Source organism: Sturnira hondurensis, unplaced genomic scaffold (assembly GCF_014824575.4).
Source record: "Sturnira hondurensis isolate 20B ecotype Veracruz unplaced genomic scaffold, ASM1482457v3 Scaffold0020903, whole genome shotgun sequence".
NCBI classification, from domain to species: domain Eukaryota; kingdom Metazoa; phylum Chordata; class Mammalia; order Chiroptera; family Phyllostomidae; genus Sturnira; species Sturnira hondurensis.
The window spans coordinates 860,154-884,082 of NW_028093534.1; the positions used below are offsets into that span (position 1 = coordinate 860,154).

The following is a 23,929-nucleotide window of genomic DNA, read 5'->3' on the forward strand; positions in this document are numbered from 1 at the left end:
AAGATCAAGGCATAGGCTCTACGACAGCAATGTGTGGGGCTGGTTCCAAGGCAAAGGGACAGCCGGTGTGGCCAGAGCAAGGTGAAAGAGGAAAGGAGAGGAGAGGGAAAGGTTACAGAGACAGACGGGGTGACCGTGAAGAACATGGGGGCCATGAAAAGCACAACCAGATCCTGGAGAATCACTTCAACCACCCCCTTAAACGGTGGCCTGGGTGATGTCAAATCAGGTGTGTCCAGGTAGAGCTGGGCTCAGGTGAAGAACAGTCTGAGGGTAATGCCAGTCCTTTAGTAGAGCCATCCCAGCCACGCGCTTCCCCTTCCCAGCAAATCCCCCGGAAGGTTACTGGCCAGCTACGGCCTCCCTTCTCCTTCAGCACACTCCAAATACCTCCACTGGGCTCAGGCTGGCACACTGCTAGTATCATTTAATTTTAACTATATTTCTTTGACACTATTAAAGTAAAACAAGGAGGCTGGACTAAATGCTTTCTCAGGTCTTGTCCAGATGATGGCTAGTTCACGTCCTAATGTTCAAGACCCCTTAAAGGCTTGGGCTAAGGCCTTCTTTGAAGAAGTTATGATGGTTCAATTATTCTATCTTTACTTAGTGCTGCAAAAAGAGATTATAAAAGGGCCTCAGTAAATGTCTATTGGGTAAATAATGTATGCTTTTGCTTGGTATTTAATTCCCACTAGGCAGGTCTGCAGCACCTGTAACATGGAGAAAACATCTTACAGAGAGATGCCTTTGATAGCTCTGCAGGAAGGTAAAGCTTAAGTCTTAGAGAAAGAAGACTCTCCCTTCTCTAAGAAGTTTTTTGGTTTAATCAGTTCTCACAAATATTAGCCAACCACAGTGCTTGTGCTTTGAAAACACTGGTGAGATAAGCAAGATAAGGACAAAAACAAGTGCCAGCAGAGGTCAGAATTAAGCAGCTATCAAAAAATTTAGCGTAGGTTTCCAGGCTGGGACTCTGAAGCAGAAACTTGGATTTCCTGAGTGAAACCAGCAGAAACGATGACAAATGGACACTAGGCAATGACTAGAGCACCAATCAAATCCAGTCCATCCAACTGGTTTCTGGCAGCACAGCAACCTCACTGAACTAATCATGCAGCCACTCTCCTGGGCATCCAACTGCTCTCCCGCCCACCCATCTTCATCTCCCTCATCTACCTATCACCTTACTCAAAGCCACCTGCTTTCCGTCTAATTCTCCATCCGTTCTTCCAGTCATTGCCAAATCTATTCTTTGGGGGGCTACCTGTATTCAAATACAAGTATTCATTTAGTAAAAGTTATGGGGAATATGCAATGATATATTTTGAAAAAGTAAGTATGTATACAAAGGCAGAGAACAATCAGTGAACTGGGACTGGATATTGTGGAGCAGGACAGAAATCACAGGTGGGACCCACTCTGCAGATGGAGACTGGATTTACCATTCGGTGCTCACAGGTTACCTGAGAGTGCAGACAGAACTCATTAGCACACACAAAAGGTGCTCCACTCCCCTGGGCTGCAGGTTGACTCAAAGTCAATAACCACAGGGGGAACTCTAACATGTGGAGCAGATGCATGCCCTTTTTTCTTTTAAATTTGTAAGTAGGACCAAATGACTCTTACACATTTGTTTAAAATGTATTCTAAGGCACTAAACGTACTGCAGAATTCATATATCTAGTAGTTAATCAGGAATAATGATCTGTCAGAAAAAATGGGAAAAACCATTACTCTAAAGCCACTGCCTGTGTCCCCCTGGGACCGGGAGAGCCCACTGGAGCACGGCATGCACGCTCGCTCTTTGTGGATTTATCTTTGGAAATCAGTTCTAATGTTTGCTTTTGACTCTTCCTGTACGTTAAAAAATAAAAAAGCAATGTCATGGCTTAATGCGCCATCTCCTACTGATGACATCAACTTATACAAAAGACCCACATTTACAGAAGTCTAGTTGTGAAAATGGGTGAGGAAATGGTTTGTCATGTGGGGTAGACAGTTTGAAATAAAGGGGAAGGAAGGTCAGGTATTTATCTACAACCACAAAACCTTAAATCATGGCATACACATCAAATCAGGATATAATTCACTTTCCTCCAATCAAAGTGAGAGTAATTTTATACCACACCTTTAAGAGATGATGCCACCCTGGATGCAGTTTCATGGAGTCCTAATACTGCCCTCAGAGTGAGTCCGGGCAGGACCCCCGGCATGGTCAGCCCTACAGCAGACCCCCTCTTCTCTCCAGAGCTGCTCCAGAACCACATCAGGAGGCCTGAGAAGCAGGCACCACGTGTCCTCCATCTGCCTGAAGGGCTTTTTAAAAATAGTGCTAACGGAGACTTCTGGCCAAGATGGAGGTATAGGTGAAAACACTTTGCCTCCTCGCACAACCAAGTTTAAAGACAACAAAGTTTCAGCAACAAAAACGGAACCAAAACAGACAGAAAATTGAACTGTACAGAAGTCCAACAACAATGAACCATTCATCCAGACTGGTAAGAGGGGCAGAGTTAGCAGCTGGCGGAGGAGGGTCACGCAGGAAAAAGTGGCCAGACTGACCCAGGTATGCAGGCGGCAGTTGGTAGATCCCAGGTGTGGGGTGGCGATGGGCAGACCCAGTGGGGGCTCAAGGGGAGAGGTGATGGCTGACTGCAGTCACACATTCGCATGCAGATAAACCAGGCAAAGGAGCAAGCAATGAGACAGACCACGTAGGCTAGGGCCCCAGCGACAGGAATTAAAGCCTAAAAGCACCAATTGGAAAAACTTTCGGAGTCAAGGTGCCGGGAGAGGCTCCCAGGCTCACACAGAGTTCACTGGAAAGACCCACAGGGTCCTGGAGGGTGCACAAGCCCACACACCCAAGAACCAGCACCAGAAGGGCCCAATTTGCTTGTGGGAAGCAGCAGTGAGGACCGAAATCCGAGAGAGAGAGCAGAAAGAATGCCATTGCCCCTCTCTGACCCTGCCCCCACATATAGCGTCCCAACCCAGAGACCTGGGTCGCCCTGCCCTGGTGAACACCTAAGGCTCCACCCCTCATACATAACAGGTGCAAACAGACCATACATTATGGCTCAAGAAGAAGAACAGCTCAAAGCCCTAGAGCCAATACATCTAAGCGACCAAAAGATAGGCAGCCTATCAGATGCATAGTTCAAAACACTGCTCATCAGGATGCTCACAGAACTGGTTGATTTTAGTCACAAATTAGATGAACAAATGAATGCTAAACTAAGTGAAATGAAGGAAAATGCACAGGAAACCAACAGCAATGGGAAGGAAACTGGGACTCAAATCAAGGGAGTGGATCAGAAGGAAGAAAAAAATGACCAAACAGAAAAGAAGGAAGAAACAAGAATTCAAAAAAGTGAGGAGAAGCTTAGGAACCTCCAGGACATCTTGAAACGTTCCAACATCCGGATTATAGGGGTACCAGAGGGGGCAGAGGAAGAGCAACAAGTGGAAAACTTATTGGAACAAATAATAAAGGGGAACTTCCCCAGTCTAGCAAAGGAAATAGACTTCCAGGAAATCCAGGAAGCTCAGAGAGTCCCAAAAAAGTTGGACCCAAGAAGGAATACAGCAACGCACATCATAATTACATTAGCCAAAATTAAAATGAAGAAGAGAATCCTAGAAGCAGCAAGAGATAAGGAGACAGTCACCTCCAAAGGAGTTCCCATCAGACTGTCAGCGGATTTCTCCAAAGAGACCTTACAGGCAAGAAGGGACTGGAAAGAAGTATTCCAAGTCATGAAATCCAAAGACCTACATCCAAGATTACTCTATCCAGCAAAGCTTTCATTTAGAATGGAAGGGCAGATAAAGTGCTTCTCTGATAAGGTCAAATTCAAGGAGTTCAAGGAGTATGAAATGTTAAAGGAACTTATATAAGAAAAAGAAGATGAAAAATGTTAACAGTGAAAGGACAGCAAACTCACAGTTATTAACAACCATACCTAAAACAAAAGCAAACTAAGAGGACAGCTAGATCAGGAATGGAACCACAGAAATGGAGATCACATGGAGGGTTAGCAACAGGGGAATGGGAGGAGGAGAAGGTACAGAGAATAAGTAGCATAGACGGTAGGTAGAAAATAGACAGGGGGGAGGGCAAGAATAGTGTGGGAAATATAGAATCTAAAGAACTTGTGACACATGGACATGAACTAAAGGGGGGGGAATGGTGGTGGAGAGAGTGTGTAGGGTGGAGGAGAATGAAGGGGGGGAAATGGAACAACTACAATGGCATAATCAATAAAACATATTTTTTAAAATAATAAAATAAAATAAAGTAGTGCTAACATAAATAAGATTCTAGTTTTCAAAAAGGTCTAAGTGTAAAGAACCATTTCCCTGCACACTACTTATTAATGACATCGTAATAGATAGCTATCCTTTATGGCAAAATGCAGAATGCATAAAGGATAGATGATGTCATCAAGGAGAAGCTGCTCCTACTGCCAATACCTCAGCTCATCTCTGTGCATGAAACACAGTCCCTGGGATTCAAGAGAGTTTGCCCAACTTTACTACTTTACTCTCAAGTAGACAACAGTGTTCATAAATGGTTACCTCCTTGATGAGAACAAGGGTATAGGAGCCCAAACAACTAAACTGAGAGGAATGTTACCCCCATGGAGCAATAAGAGGGTAGAGGCAACAGAGCAGAAGGAGGGCGGGTAATCTATTAACATGTTTACATAATGGAGCAAGGTGTTGAGGTTGAGCGATTAATGCTGGATACTGTCCTCCTTGCTGGCAGTGTGGTAGAGAAAGCAGACTTTCATCCGAATCTCCTCCATCATTAGGCTGAATCACTGTTTTTCAACTGGTGTGCCGCAAGAATTTTTAAAACATGCAATACCCAGACAGTTACATGCAAAAAAATTAAACTCGATCCCCAACTTACACCATACACAAAAATAAATTCAAGGTGGATAAAAGAATTAAATATAAGTTGTGACACCGTAAAAGTCCTAGAGAAAAACACTGGCAGGAAAATCTCAGATATTCCACACAACAATATCTTCACTGATATGTCCCCTAAAGCAATAGACATAAAGGAAAGAATAAACAAATGGGAACTCATCAAATTAAAAAGCTGCTGCATGGCTAAAGAAAACAGCATTAAAATGAAAAAAGAACCAACTATATGGGAAAACATATTTGCCAATGATACCTCAGACAAGGGTTCGATCTCCAAAATATATAAAGAACTCACATGACTCCACTCCAGGAAGACAAAAAACCCAATTAAAAAACAGGCAAAAGACTTGAACAGACACTTCCCTAAGGAGGACATCCAGAGGGCCCAGAGACATATGAAAAGATGCTCAGCATCACTGGCCATCAGAGAGATGCAATGAAAACCACAATGAGATACCACTTCACACCAGTCAGAATGGCCATCATAAACAAATCAACAAACAACTGCTGGAGGGGATTCAGAGAAAAGGGAACCCTAGTGCACTGTTGGTGGAAATGCAGACTGGTGCAGCCACTGTGGAAATCACTATGGAATTTCTTCAAAAAACTAAAAATGGACCTGCCTTTTGACCCAGCAATCCCACTGCTGGGATTATACCCTAAGAGCTCTGAAACAGCAATCCATAAGAACCTATGCATCCTAATGTTCATAGCAGCGCAATTTATAATAGCCAAGTGCTGGAAGCAACCTAAGTGCCCATCAGCAAATGAGTGGATTAAAAAACTATAGTACATTTACACAATGGAATACTACACAGCAGAGAGAAAGGAGCTCTTACCCTTTGCAATAGCATGGATGAAACTAGAAAGCATTATGCTAAGTGAAATAAGCCAGGTGGCGTAAGACAAATACCATATGATTGTGGGGGCGACTTTCTCACAAGTCCCCCCAGTTGCCATGGATGAAAGTGAATATGACAGAGATATGATGTGATCTGCTTGGGGAGGAGGGGTGGCCATTTTCCCTGCTGGGAAAAGGCCGCGTGCTGGTGGCCAGTTTCTCAGGGGAAAAAGGCCTCGAGTCCCCTCTTCCAGGGTTTTTATTGGATTCTAATATACAGGAATACAGGGCAGCAAGGATCAAACAGTAGATAACATTTCAAAGAAATCTGAGGACTTACTATGAGTCAGTCTGCCAGGAACGGAGTTTTAGGGTTTCCTGCTAGAACCCTTAACATATGAATGAAAGCACTTTTAGCAGAGCAAATTTCACAGGTTTATCAGGAAGTCTTTGTGATGCCAGATTTTCCCCCAGGACATGCTCTAGCAAGGCAAGGAGCTGCACCTCTCCCCAACAGGTATTCAGGCTTAAGGAGATTAGAGCCAGGAAGCACTTCCAGAGAGCATAGGGACTCTGGCTATGTCAAAGCCAGGGGGTGAGAGTCCATTGCAGCCCGCCCCCACCCACCCACCGCCCTCCCCACCCCCGCCCCAGTCCTTCCATGAAGGCCTCCCAAGTGACTGAGTCTGGCTTAGGTTGCCCCCCCCAACACCCCCGCCCCGCCACTGTGAGGGGTCTTACCCGTCATTGACTTCCAACCAAACTTTGGGGGCAGAGAGAGGAAACTGAGGCAGCATTTGCTACCAGAGACAAGCTTTGTCTCCTGCAGCTGACACTCCAAAGATCCTCCCTCGCCCTTAGCCACAAGGGGTTGAGATACAATTCCTAAAACCAGGCAGAGCGGTCTACTACATATGATCTCACTTTTAACCAGAACATAATCAACAAAAGAAAAAAGCAAACAAAATATAACCAGAGACATTGAAATTAAGCACAATCTAACAATAGCCAGAGGGGAGTGTGGAGGGGACAGTGGGGAGAAGGGTTTTCAGGAACTACAATAAAGGACACACGGACAAAATCAAGGGGAAGGGTGGGAGCAAGGGAGGGAGGCAGGTTTGGCTGGGGTGGGGGGAGTGTGGTGGAGGAAAGTGCAGACAATTGTAATTGAACAATAAAATAATTTTTAAAACATAAAAGAAAAAATACAGGAAAGACAAAAAAGCAAACATGCGATACCTGACTATTTAGTCAGGGGCACTGACCTCTTTTCCCTCAGACTGTCAAGTTAAAAAAAAGGTGACAGCCAACACAATAGTTGTTTGGTGTGAATGAATCAAAAGTAAACCTACCTTTTGTCAGACTGGCAAAAAAAATATGCTTTTTGGTGTGCTGCAGAACTTTAATTTTTTTAATTGATGAGAGAGAGAGAGAGAAATCAATGTGAGGGAGAAACATCAACTGGTTGCCTCCCACATGTGCACCAAATGGGATCAAACTGCCACCTAGGTACATGCCCTGACCAGGGATCGAACCTGCAACCCTTTGGTGTATGGGACAACACTTCAACCAACTGACCCACCTGGCCAGGGTGCTGTGCCACAGAATTTTAGTAATTAGTTTATGTATGTCATAAGATGGAAAAGATTGAAAACTACTGTCTTAGATGACCATGAGCAGCTTCCTCTAAAAAAGGGGATACAATCTACCTGCCTTAGTTGTTGAGAAGATTAAAAAAAACTTGTACAAAGATCCTACCGAAATGCCTAACAGCCAAGGGTCATTCAACAAATGTTAGCCTCCCATCCCCCACACACCCTTTCCTTCTCCCACCTGCTGAAACCCACCATGGTTCCTCCATCTGGTTACAATAACTTGGAAAACTTGACCTTGATATATCCAAACTCCATTGACCTCCATAGAGCCACCCACCTAAGTTCTCATGGTAACATATCCAGAGGCTGAGTCAGCCTCTACAGCTTTCACTCTCCTCATCAAAGGACAAATTTTCTCTAGGGACTGTACAACTTTGATGGGAAAAAAACCCGTCGTGGGAACAAGCAGTCCAGAGAGAGTTTTTCACATGCTGTTCCAGAGTCATCGGAAAGTTGCTGCATCATAGCCTTCCACATTGTAGGGGAGGCTGCAGGGAGTTCACAAAGGCCTTTGAGCCTAATGTGGGCTCTCATTAAAGCCGTACTAGACAGGAGCCTTTCTCTAATAAAACCAGGCATCCCCACTTATCAGGAAAAGAGGCCCCACGGGAAAAAGGAAAGCAGAAGGACACCACACAGCGCTCGTGTGGGGAGCTAGGGGTGAGGCAGGAAAGAAAGGGAGAAAAACCTTAACAAGGTAAACTCCAAACAGCAGGTCAATAGGAACGCCTCTTCCTGTCCACCTCAGTTGGATCTTTATGTAACTCTGTGCTGTGAACTCTTACAGAATGTGTTATAGGTATATACGTATTTTCTTTTTTCTTGTTTACATGAAAACACCAGCCAGAAATGGGTCTAGTTAGAAGGGAAGAGCAAACATTAGAAATGGGATAAAAAGAGGGTTTTATAGCCAAACTGAATTTTAAAAATTACTTGTATTTTTCCCTTTGAAAATTTTCTATAAATTTATATTTCTAAGAAGCTGTCAAGAACCAATAAGCTGACCTGAGCACTTCACACTCCCATGGAATGGGCCATGTACTGACATTCACATTGGACTTGACATTCTCAGAGCACTGTTTCACAGACTGCCTGTTAGATACAATAGTGAGAGGCATTATCACCCTTGCTTTTATGGAACAGACAAAGAAATTGAGGCCAAAGGAAATTAAGTGCTTTCCCCTCAAGGCCCTACAGCAGTGAGAGTTAGGGTTCAAATCCAGGTCTGCTAATGACAGCGATTCCTCCCATGCCAGGTGGCCTCTCGCTAATCTCCCCCACTACGCAGAACAGCGACTCTTACCTTCCAACTCTTCTTTCTCATAGTGGATGTTGAGAATAGTACTGGTCCCACCCTGATCCACCACAGCTTCTTCATCTGGTCTCTAATAAAATATAAATGAGTAGTCAGAGTAATACCCACACATTCATTCAGTCAGTTAAGTACCACGTGCCAGGCTCTTTGTGCAACCCTTGGAAGAAAACCAGGAAGGTTCACACATTTTTTAAAACTTGAACCTCACAATAACTTTGACGGGCAAACATGGCAGCCATTCTCTCACATTTTGAAAAGGAGCAGCCAGAGACTCAGAGAACATCGAACACTTCCTGCCCAAGGGCACCCACGGGGTAAAAGGACTGAGCCCAAGTCTTATGACTGCAGAGTTCAGGCCCTTCGCCTCCACACTCATCTACAGGTCCTTGTCATATGTTGGCATTTTGTAAGGGCTGTCAACCACATTGTGTGTGTCATCTGGTGTAAACTGGTCTCCTTGACCTCCGCAGCATTCGAGCCTGTAACTAACACTTTGTCCTTGAGTGTTACTCCAGCCTGCTTCCTGACTAGAGCTTCTGCCTCATCCTTCTTCTAAATATAATTCCCAAGGGGGAGCAGTCTACTTCTGTTTCCCTCATTTAAATATTACAATTTCAGACTTCCACCAAGATGGAGGCATAGGTGGAAACACTGTGCCTTCTCCTACAACCAAGTTTGAATACAACAAAGGTTTGGAGAACAAAGACACAGCCAAAGAACAGAAAATTGAATTATATGGAAGTCCGACAACAATGAACGGTTCAACCTAGACGGTAAGAGGGGCGGAGCCAGCAGCAGAGCAGAGTCGGGCAGGAAAGATCCCCCTGACCTAGGCGCGCAGGCAGCCCGGACCCAGTCAGGGTGTGGGGCAGACTGACCAGGGTCGCACATTCGCGCACAGTGAGACGGACCACGCAGGCCCCGGTGACGGTGGCAGCTAAGGCACCTGCGGTGGCAACAGCGGGAGGCGCAGACGGGACCGCCATTGCTCCTCGTTGACCCTGCCCCCATGTACAGCATCACAACCCAGCGACTAAGTTGCCCTGCTCTGGTGAACACCTAGGGCTCTGATCCTGATACATAGCAGGCACGAACAGGCCAAAAGATGGCACAAGAAGAACTCAAAGCCCCAGAGCCAATAACTCTAAGCGACCAAGAGACTGCCAGCCTCTCAGATGCACAGGTCAAAACACTGGTCATCAGGATGCTCACAGAACTGGTTGATTATAGCCACAAATAGTCATATCAAGGCTATCAAGGAACATATCAAGGCTAAACTAATTGAAATGAAGGGAGATGCACAGGAAACCAATAGTGATGGAAAGGAAACTGGGACTCAAATCAATGGAATGGACCAGAAGGAAGAACGAAACATCCAACCAGAAAAGAAGGAGGAATGAGAATTCAAAAAAATGAGGAGAGGCTTAGGAACCTCCAGGACATCTTGAAACGTTCCAACATCCGGATTATAGGGGTACCAGAAGGGGGAAAGAAACAGTCACGAGTGGAAAACTTATTTGAACAAATAATAAAGGAGAACTTCCCCAGTCTGGCAAAGGAAATAGACTTCCAGGAAATCCAGGAAGCTCAGAGAGTCCCAAAGAAGTTGGACCCAAGAAGGAACACACCAAGGCACATCATAATTACATTAGCCAAGACTAAAATGAAGGAGAGAATCCTAGAAGCAGCAAGGGATAAGGGGACAGTCACCTACAAAGGAGTACCCATCAGACTGTCAGCGGATTTCTCAAAAGAGACCTTACAGGCAAGAAGGGGCTGGAAAGAAGTATTCCAAGTCATGAAATCCAAAGACCTACAGCCAAGATTGCTTTATCCAGCAAAACTTTCATTTAGAATGGAAGGACAGATAAAGTGCTTCTCAGATAAGGTCAAGTTCAAGGAGTTCATCATCACCAAGCCCTTATTATATGAAATGCTAAAGGGACTTATATAAGAAAAAGAAGATGAAAAATATGAACAGTGAAAGGACAGCAAACTCACAGTTATTAACAACCACACCTAAAACAAAAGCAAACCAAGAGGACAGCTAGATCAGGAGTGGAACCATAGAAATGAAGAACACATGGAGGGTTAGGAACAGGGGAGTGGGAGGAGGAGAAGGGGGGAGAAGGTACAGAAAATAGCATAGACAGTAGGTAGAAAATAGATAGGGGGGAGGGCAAGAATAGTAGGGGAAATAAAGAATCTAAAGAACCTGAGACACATGGTTATAAACTAAGGGGGGAGAAGGGTGGGGGAGGGAGTGTGCAGGTGGAGGGGAATGAAGGGGGGGAATAGAACAACTGTAATGGTATAATCAATAAAATATATATTAAAAAATAAATATTACAATTTCAACAGCAGCCTGAAATGGTGTGGCTCAGTATTTGAGAAGCCACTGGAATGCCACAACTCAAGATCCGTGTGTCTAAAACCAAACTAATCTTCCTTCCAAAAGTAGCAGTCTGTGCTCATTCACTTACTCCTATCTCTGGCATCATCATTCCTTAGACCATATTCGAAATTTCAAATGTATTTATTCATCCATGCCATGTATATAGTGCCTATTACATGCTTTCAGGGGAAGAGTTCTCTTTTCTCACCAAAACCTCCTTCGCAATTACCCTCCAATTCACTCTCATCTCACATCCACTCTGTCCTATGCTCTCCAACACTTTGAGTCACACTAAACACTTTCTTTTCAGTTCTGGAAGCACACTCACTTTCTTCCCCGAGTGCCGCTCCTTCTGCCTAGAGCTATGACACTCTGCCTACTACCCCCACCTCTCCCACCAGCAACTAACACTTACCCATCATTTCATAGGTCTCGGACTAAATGTACTTCCTTGGAAGCCTTCCCTGACTACTTCTCTTCTAAACTAAGCTAGGCCGCCCCGCCCCCAATTTTATGCCCTCATAGCATTGTGTACTTCTCCTTAGTAATGAAATGTCTCTGCTCCTTTAAGGGAGGGACCTTATCTGTCTTCCTCAGCCCTGTTTCCATTGTTTCCCCAAATTTTCACATAGTAAGTGCTCAATAAACCTTTGTTTAAAAGGATGAACATAATGGCACCTCCCTTAGCAAGACACACTACACCCTGAATTATTGCAAAAAAAAAAAGCTTACCTGATTTCCCTGCTAGTCCATCTCTCTGACCCAACCTGCAGCTCCTGCCAGGCTTACTGGTCCCACAGGCACCGTGCACACCCCCACTTCACGCCTTCCCTCCCACTGTCCAGCACCTAACAAGCCCCTCCCCAGCTCTTCAGCACACCACATCCTCACCAGCACTTCCAGATTCTGCTCATTTCCAGTTTATTGTTCTAATTTTACTGTTTTGTAGTTATCATCTATGCCCCCAAATAAGGCAACCCTGAATATAAGACAATCAATTTTTCTAAAATAAAGATTCAAAAAATGTTTTAGAGGCGAATTTGAATAAACTTTTAGGGAAGTAGATGAAATACTCAAATGTCGGTTTGTAGTATTTATTCAGTTTCATAGACATGTTTAAAAGTATATCTTATTACTACTATGGAATAATCTCCAAGATAAAGCATTAAGTTTAAAAAGTAAGGTGGGGAAAACTGTATAATTTTTGTCTAGGAAAGGGTTTTGGACCATAAGCATCTGCTTATACTTAAAAACATAAAGGAAGAATAAGCCATAAAAGATGTTCTAAAACAGTTACCTAGAGAGGGTACAGAGGAAAACAGACAAGGATAGAAACTGAACTTCTTTGAATATACCTTACTTTACAAATATATTACATAATTTTGAACAAAATTTAAAGTTTAAAAAGCAATTCCCAGAAATTAAAAAAATGAAAACCAATGCCAAATTGATCACATAACTATTCCAAAAGAAATTATTCAAAGTAGCTTTAAAACATAATAAATTGAATACCTTTAGTGGCATATACCCCAAGGACAAAAAGAATTGAAAAAGATCTTTTTTAAAAAAAAATATTTTATTTATCTATTTTTAGAGAGGGAGAGAAGGAGAGAAATATCAATGTATGGTTGCCTCTCGTTAGTCCCCTGCCAGGAACTGGCCTGCAACCCTGGCATGTGCCCTGACTGGGAATCGAACCATGATCGTGTGGTTCGCAGGCCCGCGCTCAATCCACTGAGCTACACCAGCCAGGGCTACAAAAAGATCTTAAACTGCTTTTTAGTTACCATATGGTTGTTGTGTTGTTGTTACTGTTCTGAGACGGTTGTGTAACCGTGAGAATAAACAAGTAGAAAACCACACGAACTTTCCCTGTCACTGTCAACGCGACTGAGAGCTGGGTTCTCAGCAGCGGCGAAAGGAGGTGCAGTGAGTGTAAGTTAGAAGTAAAAACCAATGCAGTCTTGAATTTGAGTTGGAAATACAGACAAGAACATATGATGCATTTTTTAAAATTTATATTTCCTAGCCCTGTCCACTAAAAAGCCCTAGAAAAAACAGTCAGCTGGTAGCAATGAGTATCATTAGCACCTAGATTGTGGTCTCTTAAAGTACCATTTTCTACTAAAAGACTCAACTAGGGTTGTGTCAAAAGGACTCAGTAGCCAACTTAAAGGGGTTCCTTGCCAAAAATAAGACAATCTGAGCATTAATAAGGATAATAAATGCAACAGATTGAATATATCAAATATATTGAAAATCCATGTGTTCACAATGTCACTTTAAAAATTAAATAATTGGTCAATAGCGGAAGATAATGCTAATAAATTTAACTCATTGTTTTGAAAACTAGTAAAAATTAATCTGTTTTCTTATATAAATTGTACCAAAAAGTAGATGAGAGAAGTTTCTTAATATAAAAAAGAACAAATATCAACGAGAACACTGTCATTTTGCAGTCCGAATGGATTACGCTGATTTCCAACAGCCGCTGCCATCACAGAGTGAGATAACAGACATCCTGTGCCACCAACAGGAGGCCTGGTCGCCACCCGTGAGGCAATCGTGCCGAACAAAGCGTCCCTGGGTCTGATCAAATATCTATATTCAAACAGCAATCACTGAAAATACAATGAATCAGAACTCCACAGAAAAACACCGTAGGAATACAATCAGCAAAATCCAGATTGTGGAAAACTCTAAGGAACAAATTTTCCCTTACCCCCTTTTCAAAAACAAATAATTGCAAGATGAGAAAGGGAGAGACAGACGAGGACAGGAAGGTGAAACCAATAGGTTAAAAGAAACAATGAACCAACCACAATGTGTGGATTTTGGGTCTTGATTCAAATTAACTGAAATAAAAATTTTAGTTATTTTTAAAATAACTTTAAAAGTTATGACATTTGAGACCATTGGAAATTTGAATATTGACTAGATCTCTCATTATATTAAAGAAATTATTATTTTTCTCTTTAGGTGATACTGTGCTTATTTTTTTAAGAATCCTTATCTTTGCCCTAACTGGTGTGGCTCAGTGGGTTAGGTGTCATCCTGCAAAGCTACAAGTCACCAGTTCGATTCCTGGTCAGGGCACATGTCTGGGTCACAGGCCAGGCCCCAGGTTGGGGATGTGTGAGAGGCAACCAATTTAAGTTTCTTGAGAAACTTCAATCGGCTGCCTCTCACACATCGATGTTTCTCTCTTTCTCCCTCCTTTACTCTCTCTCTAACAATAAATAAAAATAATTTCTTTTTTAAAAAAGAATCCTTATCTTTTAGTTGTACGTACTGAAATAGTACGAAGACAGAACTGAAAGATTACAGATATGTAAAATTATAAATTAATTTAAAAATATTACTTGCTACATTTTATGCATAACCTTAATCAAAATCTTCACATACATCTTTAACATCAATGTCCTCCTCATCACTGCAGGTGCTTTGAGTCAATTTTCCAAACATGTCAGTTTCACTTCCATCTAAGTTGTAAAGACTCTTGTACAAAGTCCTGTCTGAAGAATAACTTTTAGGTGAAAAACCTGACTTTGTTTCAGACTTATTTGTTCACCTACTTTATGATTAAGATCATGAATTCACTGACAGCTGGTGCCACACATTTTCCCGTTTTAAGTAGCTGGCACACCTGGAAGTCCCAGGAGGGTGGGTACTTAGTTTCACCACTGTGCACCTCGCACCTAGTAAAATATCTCATATGTGTTAAGTATCCAACAAAGTTTGATGAATGAATATTAGTTTTCTGAACTCTTTATTTAAATCATATATTTTTATCATAATATTTTTTCCTGTTGGCTTCCCCACAGGTTTGTAATATTCCAGAAGACAGGGACCAGTTAATTAGGATGCTTAATACGGTTCACAGACACCTGCCGCAGCACAGAACGCAGCAGGAATCTGGATGAAGGGGAAGAGGGAGGGATGATTGATTCTTGACTCTAAGACTGTGACAGCAAAATGTAAAGAGCAAGGTCAACTGTCTGGAAAATTCCATTTGAAAAATCGACTTGTTTGTTTCCGTAATTTAGATTGGTTAATCACAGCCTAAGTTCACTAAATAAATGTCCGTCTCCTTTCTTTGACTTGCCAAGGAAACAGCCACTGTCGAGCACTGTGAGCCAGAGCATTTGGAAGGTCAGGCTTCGAACTGACTGCATGGACCTTGTTTGGATCCTGATTCAACTATTTTAGGTCAACTATTTTAATAACTTATAAGGCACTCACAGAAATTTAAACAACTTAACGGATACTTGATTATATAAAGAACGTGTTAATGTTTAACTGTGATATGGTGGTTATGTCATTTTTAAAAAGGTCCTTAATCTTTAGTGATACATACTGAAGTTTTTACTGATGAAAATAATTTGACGTCTGGGATTTGGAGAATGGGCGGAGACACAGCTCAGTCAATACATGTTCTGTGTCCGCTGTTGAGGCCAGGCCATTTAGGACGCAACGGTTCATTCTTACCAGCCTTTCTGCCACGGTGCATGTCTGAAATGTTCCATAAAGTTCAAGTATATATAAAGGTTTAAAATAGTAAAAATGAAAAGAAAGGAATATCAAGACTCATTGGTTTGTTCTTAGCGCAGATTCCTCACCAGCTGGCTATTATTTTCTCTGATACCATCATTATTTATGGCAGAGAAGATTTCATAACCATGGATGTCTACATTTCTCATGAATGGGCTTCAGAGAATTAGGTGTCAGTGTGCGTTTCTCTTGGGAAAGTGTCCATAACTTTCATCAGATTCTCAGGGCAGTTTATGACTCAGACAAAGATTAGACTCATGGGAGCCACATTATATAAGTTTAGGAGAAAAACGAAAGGAGGGAGGGAAAGAAAGATGAACTGGAGAAAAGGCGCTATTTCTAACTCTCTTTTCTGTACTTCTAACTCACCAACAATGACCCACTATGTAACAGTGAATTGATCTGGGTGCCCATCACAAGGACAAGATAAGATAAAAAGAACAAAGTGGGTTAAATCCACATTAAAACATTGAAAGTGCAAGGCACATAGTGAGCGAGAAAGCATTGTCATGAGCCTTGAAAAATGAATGAATTATAGCTGAGTAGCAGACCAGATTCCCACTTACAGTTAATGGACAAATTAAAAGGCAAGGGCAGAGCTAAGTCTTTCGTCATGGCCCCTGCTCTGGGCAGCAGCCACAGGGCTTCAGGGGAGGGAGAGGGTGGCGGGTGGGGGGGCCCTCTCCTTGATGCACCGTGCGCTGTCCCACCCCACCTGTGGGGCTGTAGACCTGCCAGACTCAACCCCACCTCCCTCTGGCAGTAAGTCTCACAGAGTTTAGCTCTAAAGACCTCCTGCACCTTTTTTCCTAAGGGTTTGATGTTTTCGGGGATTGTAAATAACATTTTCCTACCCCTCCTCCCTCCTCTGCCCCAGGCAATAAGAGTCAAGTATTTATTAAGTTCTAATATATCAACCAATTAAACAAAAAATAAATCCTTACTCAAGGGCATTTTTTAATTGTTTTTTGGAGAGAGAGGAAGGGTGAAAGAGAAACATCAGTGTGGGGGGTGGGATGGGATGGGAGTAATAGACAGAAAACTGTACTTGAAAAATAATTAAATAAAAAAATTGAAAAAAAAAAAAAAGAGAAACATCAGTGTGAGAGAGAAGCATCAACTGGCTGCGCCCGTCCGCGCCCTGACCAGAGCTCACGTGCGCCTGGACCAGGGATTGAACCTGCAACCTTCAGGTCAAAGCACCAACCAACGGAGCCACAGTGACCACTGCATAAACAATTTTAAAACATCCACAAATATAAGTGGCCTCCAAGGTTTCTAATCGGCCAACTGAGTTAATTCAATCAATATAACAAATATATATATATAGTTTATATGTATATATATATATATATACATATAATATATATATAAAACCTCACTTAATCCTCACAATAGTCCTAAATCAAGACTGAATAAGACCTCACAAGAGCTAAGTGGGATAGGACAATCTCATTTCTGTGTTTCTTATATCAACATTATACTCTAACGTTGCGAAAAGCGAAGGACCTGACTGGTTTAGAGAGCTGTGTCATCTAATCACGGACTAACGCCCACAGTGACAGCAGCTCAAGATCCGCATTATTAGCTTCTCAAATCTTCAGTGCTCCAGAACTGTGTCCCTCAAACCGCCCCAAGACTTCCAACCGTTCTCCATCTCCTTATGCACTTCCATCTTCCTCTTCCTCCAGCAACGTCTGTGAATCCTGGCCCCTTGTAGACTTTGGCACTGAATCGGACCCCCACATCCCCAGCTCTCTAATGACCTCAGTTGGACTTCCTGACTGAATGCAGCCACACTCTACAGCAAGACAAAAGGATCCGTGAGGACTTGTGCAACCGTTTCATAATGGCTCCTGCTCCCACGCCTCTTCTCAGTGGCCGTGAGCTCCTAAATACCCAGGAACTCCCTGTTCTGACTCTTCAGGAAGGAGCCTTCTAAGGGCCTAAAATTTCAAAGTGGTTCTGGTTTCTCAGGGATTCTTCTATTGAACCCCACTTGGAGTCACTGCTGTTCAGTATAGATTACCAAGTAATACATTATAGTAGGCAGAGTAATGACTCCGAAATGCAGATTGCTAAGGAAGTAAGATTGTTAATCAGCTGAATTTAAAACAAGGAGATTATTCTGGATTCTACGGTGGGCTCCATGTAATGATAGGGTCCCTAAAAGGGGAAAGGGGGACAGAAGAATAGAGTCAGAGAAAAAGATATGATGCCAAAAGCAAGACCTGAGACACGCTGTATTGCTAGCTTTGAAGATGAAGGAAGTGGACTATAAACCAAGGAATGCAGGCAGTGTCTAGAAGCTGAAGAAGTCAAGGAAACAGATTCTCTTCCAGAGTCTTCAGAAAGAAACACAGCTCCACCAACACTTTAATTTTAGCCCATTGAGAACTTGTAGGACTTCTGAACTACAGAACTGTGAGATAACCCATTTGTGCTGTTTAAGCCATTACATTTGTGGTAATTTGTCATGGAACCAAGAGAAGCGAATACACACATTATGGCTTTCTAACCACCAAAACCAGAGTAGATGTGTTACTACCTTACAAGAGACAACCAACATCTCCATTACCTAAGAGTTGTTGCTGTTACCTAGCAGCAGATTTAGAATAAACACAGTTGCTTTGCTGAGTCCTAGTTACTAATGCAGGCTTAACTGAGAGCCCTGTCTACCCTGCCAAGGCTAACCATGAGCTAAGACAATCATCCACCCATATTTCAGTAAGTCAATTTGCAGACTGAATTGTTCCCCAGACGACCTCAATTCTCTGCTTGGCAGGGCAGCCCGCACCTCTCCTAACGAAGTTTCCCAGTAGACCTGGTGAAGCCCAGTGAAGAGAACGCTGGCAGCTTCCCCAGTTCCCGCTTAGGGAAAGAACGTCTACTGTGTGTTGGGACAGTGTGGAAGAGTAAGGACGGTACACTGCGATGGAGTAAGAGGAGACTCTGCCACGGTTGCCACTTTTGTTAAAGAACATTCAGCAAATATTTACTGAGTGCTTACTATAAACTGACCTCTGAAAAGCTGACTGACTTTCTACAGAGCCATTCATTCATTCATTCATTCAGTTGGATAATATTCACTCCAACATGAAGGTCTCCTTCAGGAACTCCTGTCTCAGTAAATATTATTCCTTCCTGAGAAAGGAACTCCTTTACCAGAGGTGATAACTCTGAAGATTTCTGCAAAATTTTCCATTCTGAGCAGGCCTCATTCACATAAAAGCCTTGGTAATTGCCCAAATTCACTAGCTCTCCACTCCTCCCCTCCCTGAACCTCCCTGGGGATCCCAGCACCACCTGACTCAGTGGGGATGGTGCTGGCCTCTCCAGCCTTCTCCTCCAGCACTTCTTCCTGGTCAGTTCTGAAAGTGCTCATCAGGAGAACTTTGAAGAACTTTGAAGATATCCTCAGTTCCAATCCAAACTAGGGGCTTTCCCTAAAGCTTCTGATCTTTCTTCATTACCACCCCGTTTATGAGCTCTCTGACTCCTAAAATTTTAATAATCACCTCTGAAGACCTCATCAAAATTCCACGAGTCAGACCTTCATCGGCTTATCCTGAATTACAGCCTCCCAGCTGGCCCCCTTACTCCTGTCTCTTCCCACTCCAATATATCCTTTGCACACCTCGCCACACATATTTCTCAAACACTAAGTGCTCACTCTGAGCCAGGCACTGGTCTAGGAATCAAACACAAAAGCTACAGTATCGTAGAGTGTTAAGGGCACATCCTTGGAGGAGGGGTGGGCAGCCCTGCCACTTATTAGAAAGAGATACTTTACCTCTCCTATCTTGGTTTCTACATTGAAAAATAAGGATAAGGGCATGCAACCCCCAAGGTTACTGGGAGACTTAAAGGAAACAATGCATTGAAAGCACTTACCAAAGTGCCCGGCAGTTGGCAGGCACCAATAAAAGCTCACATAACAACATCAAAAGGAGCTGTCAGGTTATCAGGAGAGATGGACACATACATTCCATAAGTAAGGGGTGGGAAAAGTAACAGAACTTGGTGGATGTCATGGGCAGAGAAGACAGTGACGAATTCTGAGGGTGATATGAAGTCAGACCTTGAAGGTTCAAACTGAATAATTTGGAAAAGAGGGGAAAGATTTTTCAGAGAACCTGAACCTGACCTAAGACAGCACAGAAGAGACTGCTTTTCGAGCAATGGCTGTCTGTTGTCCTGTGCTAATCCTGACAAGGCCAGGAGCTCCTGGAGGAGAGGACTTTGGCTTTGGCTATGGGAAAATCATTCATTTCCTCAGGCAACTGAGCTCCTATATTACACCTTGCACTGTGCTAGATGAAAATGCTTTGTGGCTGGTCCGTGCCCTTATGAGGCTTCTATTGGAAAATAAACAAGAAATCAAAATAAGAACACTTCAGATAAATTACAAGAGCTGTTAAGAAAACAAAACAAGATCATAAGAAAGGGAGTAATTGTGGGTAAAGTGTTGGGAACTGCCCTACCTGGTTTCAGAAGCTGTAACCCCACCAGGGCTAAGGCTGAGTGAGTAACCTTCAGACCCTAAGCCACTAAAGAGACAAGGCTTATCTCCCTGGCAGGGGCACTGCTTCCGCTCCTTTTAATTCATCCACAACTGGCCCCCAATGCTCGATCGGTTAGCCAATGATGGGTAAGATTCCCCAAGCAGGGGATGACCTAAGACAGGCATGATCAAGTGGAAGCCCCAAGGAAGGATTTAGAGGACTACAGCAAAATGGGGTAATGGACCCCCACCCCTTGGCTATGACATAGCCTGAGTCCTCATTCTGTCTGCAAGAAGTCTCCTAATCTCTTAGCTGGCTTACTACCTCTACCTGACTTAAGCCTGAAACAATGTCTTAAGCCTGAAATAATGTTGGTGGTGGGTACCACTCTGTGCTGGAAAGAGCGGGTTCCCTAGGGCGATCAGACCTAAGAAAAAAAAGTAAAATCCTGTGAAACCTGCTTTGTTTAGAGTGCTCTCAATTTAATAAGGGTACAAGCAAGAAGTGAGTTTGTTCCACAAAGTTTGATAGCTCTTTAGCTAACAGATCCTGACTCAGAATAGGCCCTCAGAGTTCTTTGTTATCTATTGTTTGATCCGTATTGCCTGAGAATGATTAATGAGCTTTACCTGTATTCCTGTGCAAAACGAACCTAATAAATTCACATTGAGGAAAAGGCTCTTGGCCCTTCTCCTTTGAGAGATCGGCCATCTTTCCTCCCCAAGCAGAACATCAGAACATGTCTTGGTAAACTTATTCTCATCCATGGCAGCTGGGGGGGGCGCACCTTGCGGGCAGAGCCCCCCATAGTAAAGGTCTAGGAAAGCCACTCTGAGGAAGTGACACTTGAGTCATGAGAAGGCCAAGGCAGCAAGATGTCCTAGACAGAGTGAAGAGTAAGAACAAAGGTCCTGAAGCATGAAGGAACTCGCCATATTGAAGCAACAGAAAGCCAGGGGAGGGGCACATGGTGAGAGTGGAGGAAAGGCGGTCAGGGAGTGCATGAAGCGGTCAAAGCCTTGAACATGTTAAAACTCAGTAGGCCATGATAAGAGTTTGGATTTTATTCTAAAATGCACTGGGAACCGACTAAAGGGTTTCAAGATAAGATATGACATAATCTGATTTGTGTTTTTAAAAGGTCCCTCTGGCTGCCATGTGTAAAGTATTTAGAAATGCAAGAGAGAAGGCAGAGGGAATGTTAGAAGGCTGGTGCAGTAGTCCGAACCAGAGAAAACAACACAGACTCATGATATTTAGATATGACGTCTGAAATCTCTGTCTACGTAAGTTATACAATCCCCTCATTTTGCAAGGTCTGTCTCCCTTCCACACGGCCTACTTGGCACACAGGAGGCTTAACTGGTAATGTTCAGTCAGTTAACTGTGTCTCCCACAAGTCAGCCCAATTTTCTTTCCTCTTTCTCCCCTCTTTTCTTTTTCTCCTATATCCACATCCTCATTTGTCCATCACTTCACTCAGGCTTCAAGAGGTCCTACTTCCCACTCTATTCCTTTTCTTCTCCTCATCCAGCATCCATGAAAGTTTCATGAACTAGATATCAAAGAATTCATTATTCTCTCTCCTATCCTGGAAGCACTCCGGAATTATCAGCTTTACAGGATACTAACAGCAGCCATGGGGTTGGTATGGCCCTGACAATAGGACCTGTACACAGTCTGCACATTAAAGACACAGTCGCCTCACACTCATCCAGCCTGTTCCTGCACTGCAGCCAGAGAAGTCTTTTCAGTAGGAAAGTCTGATTACAATCTCCTTGGCTCTCCTCTCTCTGGCTCATTGTTCTCTCTACCTCTCTCTTCTTTTGCTCCGTACTTCTTCCAGTGGCTTCCCCTTACTCCCCAGAAAAATACCAACTTCCTCATCATGGACTGCAGTGACCCTGTATTAATTACAGCACCAGAGTACACCTCACACCATTTCCCTCATTTACTCTCTGGCTCTAGACACACTGCACTTCTCTCAGGTCTTAGCCCAATGTACCTCCTTCTACCACAGGACTTTCACATATGGTGTCCCCTTTGTTTCCAAAGCTCTTTGAGTTCCTTTTCCCTCAGGTGGACAAATTTAGATCTTTGTCCATATGTTGTCTATTTTTCTTTCAAAGCATTTATCACAGTTTATGATAATACATTTACTTGTGTCGTTATTTCTCCAGCCCCCCCCCCCCCGCCCCACTCCACACACACACACAAGCTTCAGAGGGCAAGGACATCGCCTGTATTTACTCATCACTGTATCCCAAATATACAGTGATCTCTTTCCTCCACTCTCACCATTTAGCAGGCCTTAACAATATTAGATATAAATTTTCTAAAATCTTAGCTATGGTTCCTTTTTTGATGGAGCAAGCAAAGAAGAAATTGTGGATCTTCTGGTAGCAAACTACTGCCAGGAAGAAGAGTCAGAGTCTGATACCCACTCTGCTACAAACTCAGAGTGTTTTCCCTGCCTCCTTACAGAAGCCACCCCTGTGGTCATTGTGGCACTTGCTTCCAGGACCCATCGTCCTTCCCAAGAAGGTCCATCATTCTCTTCACAGCCCTCCACTTCAGACTTGAACCCCACCTTCAATCAGTCCCCCTTTCCAGACCAGTAACTATATCACCCGATTGCACAGGAAAAGGGGGTGGGGTAGAGAATTCAGTGAGGTACCACTCACTCACTTACTGGTTGTCACACATTAAACATTATTTCACAAAGCGTTTTCACAAATAGCACCTCATTTTGCCCTCAAACCAACCCTGTTAAGGTAAGGGAAGCATATACTATTGTTCTCATTTTACTAGGTGGAGAACTGAGATTAAAAGAGGCAAGTGACTTACTCAAGGTCACAAAGCCTGTGTGAGGCAGATGTAGATTTGAACCTAAATCTAGGTGTCAGACTCTGACACCTAGTTCAGTGCTTTTACTTACATTAGCCACCCCAACAGTTGGGTTATCAATTACTTAAACCTGGTTTTGTCATTCTCTTAAAAACTATTCCTAGCTCCTCAACTTCCCGAGTCCATTCCTGCCTCCCCATCCAGAACTTATCAGATGTTTGTGCAATGGAGTGAAGGGAGACATAAAGCTGGACATAGTAACAGGGTTTGGTCCCAGCCTCCAGTCGTTCCAGCTCTTCCTGAACCCCCCAAAAATAACACAAAGAGGAGACTTGCTCCACCAGAGTATAGTTCCTGGCCACCCTTTCTCCCATGCCCCAGCACTGCATGGCGAGGCCCAGAAGCCAGCCTCTCTCCCAACAGAGAGGACCCGAAGAGAACAGAGGTCACCGCCAGCCACGCAAGGGATGCGGCAATGAGAGGCAGCTCCCGGTTCGGCCCAAGGTCACCCTCTCGCAGCCCCTGCCCGATCCCCAACCTCCCGGAGCGCCACCTGGTGTCCCGGGATGGCCTCCCCTTGCCCTCAGAGAGTGGCCTGAGAGTCCAGCTTGGAGGCAGAGGCAGGAATAGGAACGGAGGATGGAGGAGGGTGAGCCCTAGGGAGGGGCGGGAGGCGGGCCCTACCTGATAGCTGAGGACACCGTCCGGCTCGTTACTCCCGGCCGGCATGGCGGAGCCTAGCACGGTCTCACCCGCGGGCTCCAGGTCGAGTGTCAGCGCACGATGGCCGAGTCTGAGAGGAGCGCCCGAACTGCGACCCCTGCCCTGAAGCAGACGGTCAACCATCAACCACCACAGCCTCCATAGCCACCGGCCCGCGAG

General features: G+C 43.8%; 1 protein-coding gene across 2 annotated transcripts in view; it reads right to left on the bottom strand.

The window, feature by feature from the left end:
* Positions 1–23,929, bottom strand: part of SLC4A8 (solute carrier family 4 member 8) — an 84,727-nt gene extending 60,798 nt beyond the window's left edge. For both annotated transcript variants that reach the window (XM_037030958.1, XM_037030957.1), the window contains exons 1-2: positions 23,732–23,929; positions 8,738–8,819 (exon numbers count right to left, since the gene is read on the bottom strand). In XM_037030958.1, the coding sequence (XP_036886853.1) occupies positions 8,738–8,819; positions 23,732–23,893 (244 nt within the window). In that variant the 5' untranslated portion in view covers positions 23,894–23,929. The remainder of the gene's footprint in view (positions 1–8,737; positions 8,820–23,731) is intronic.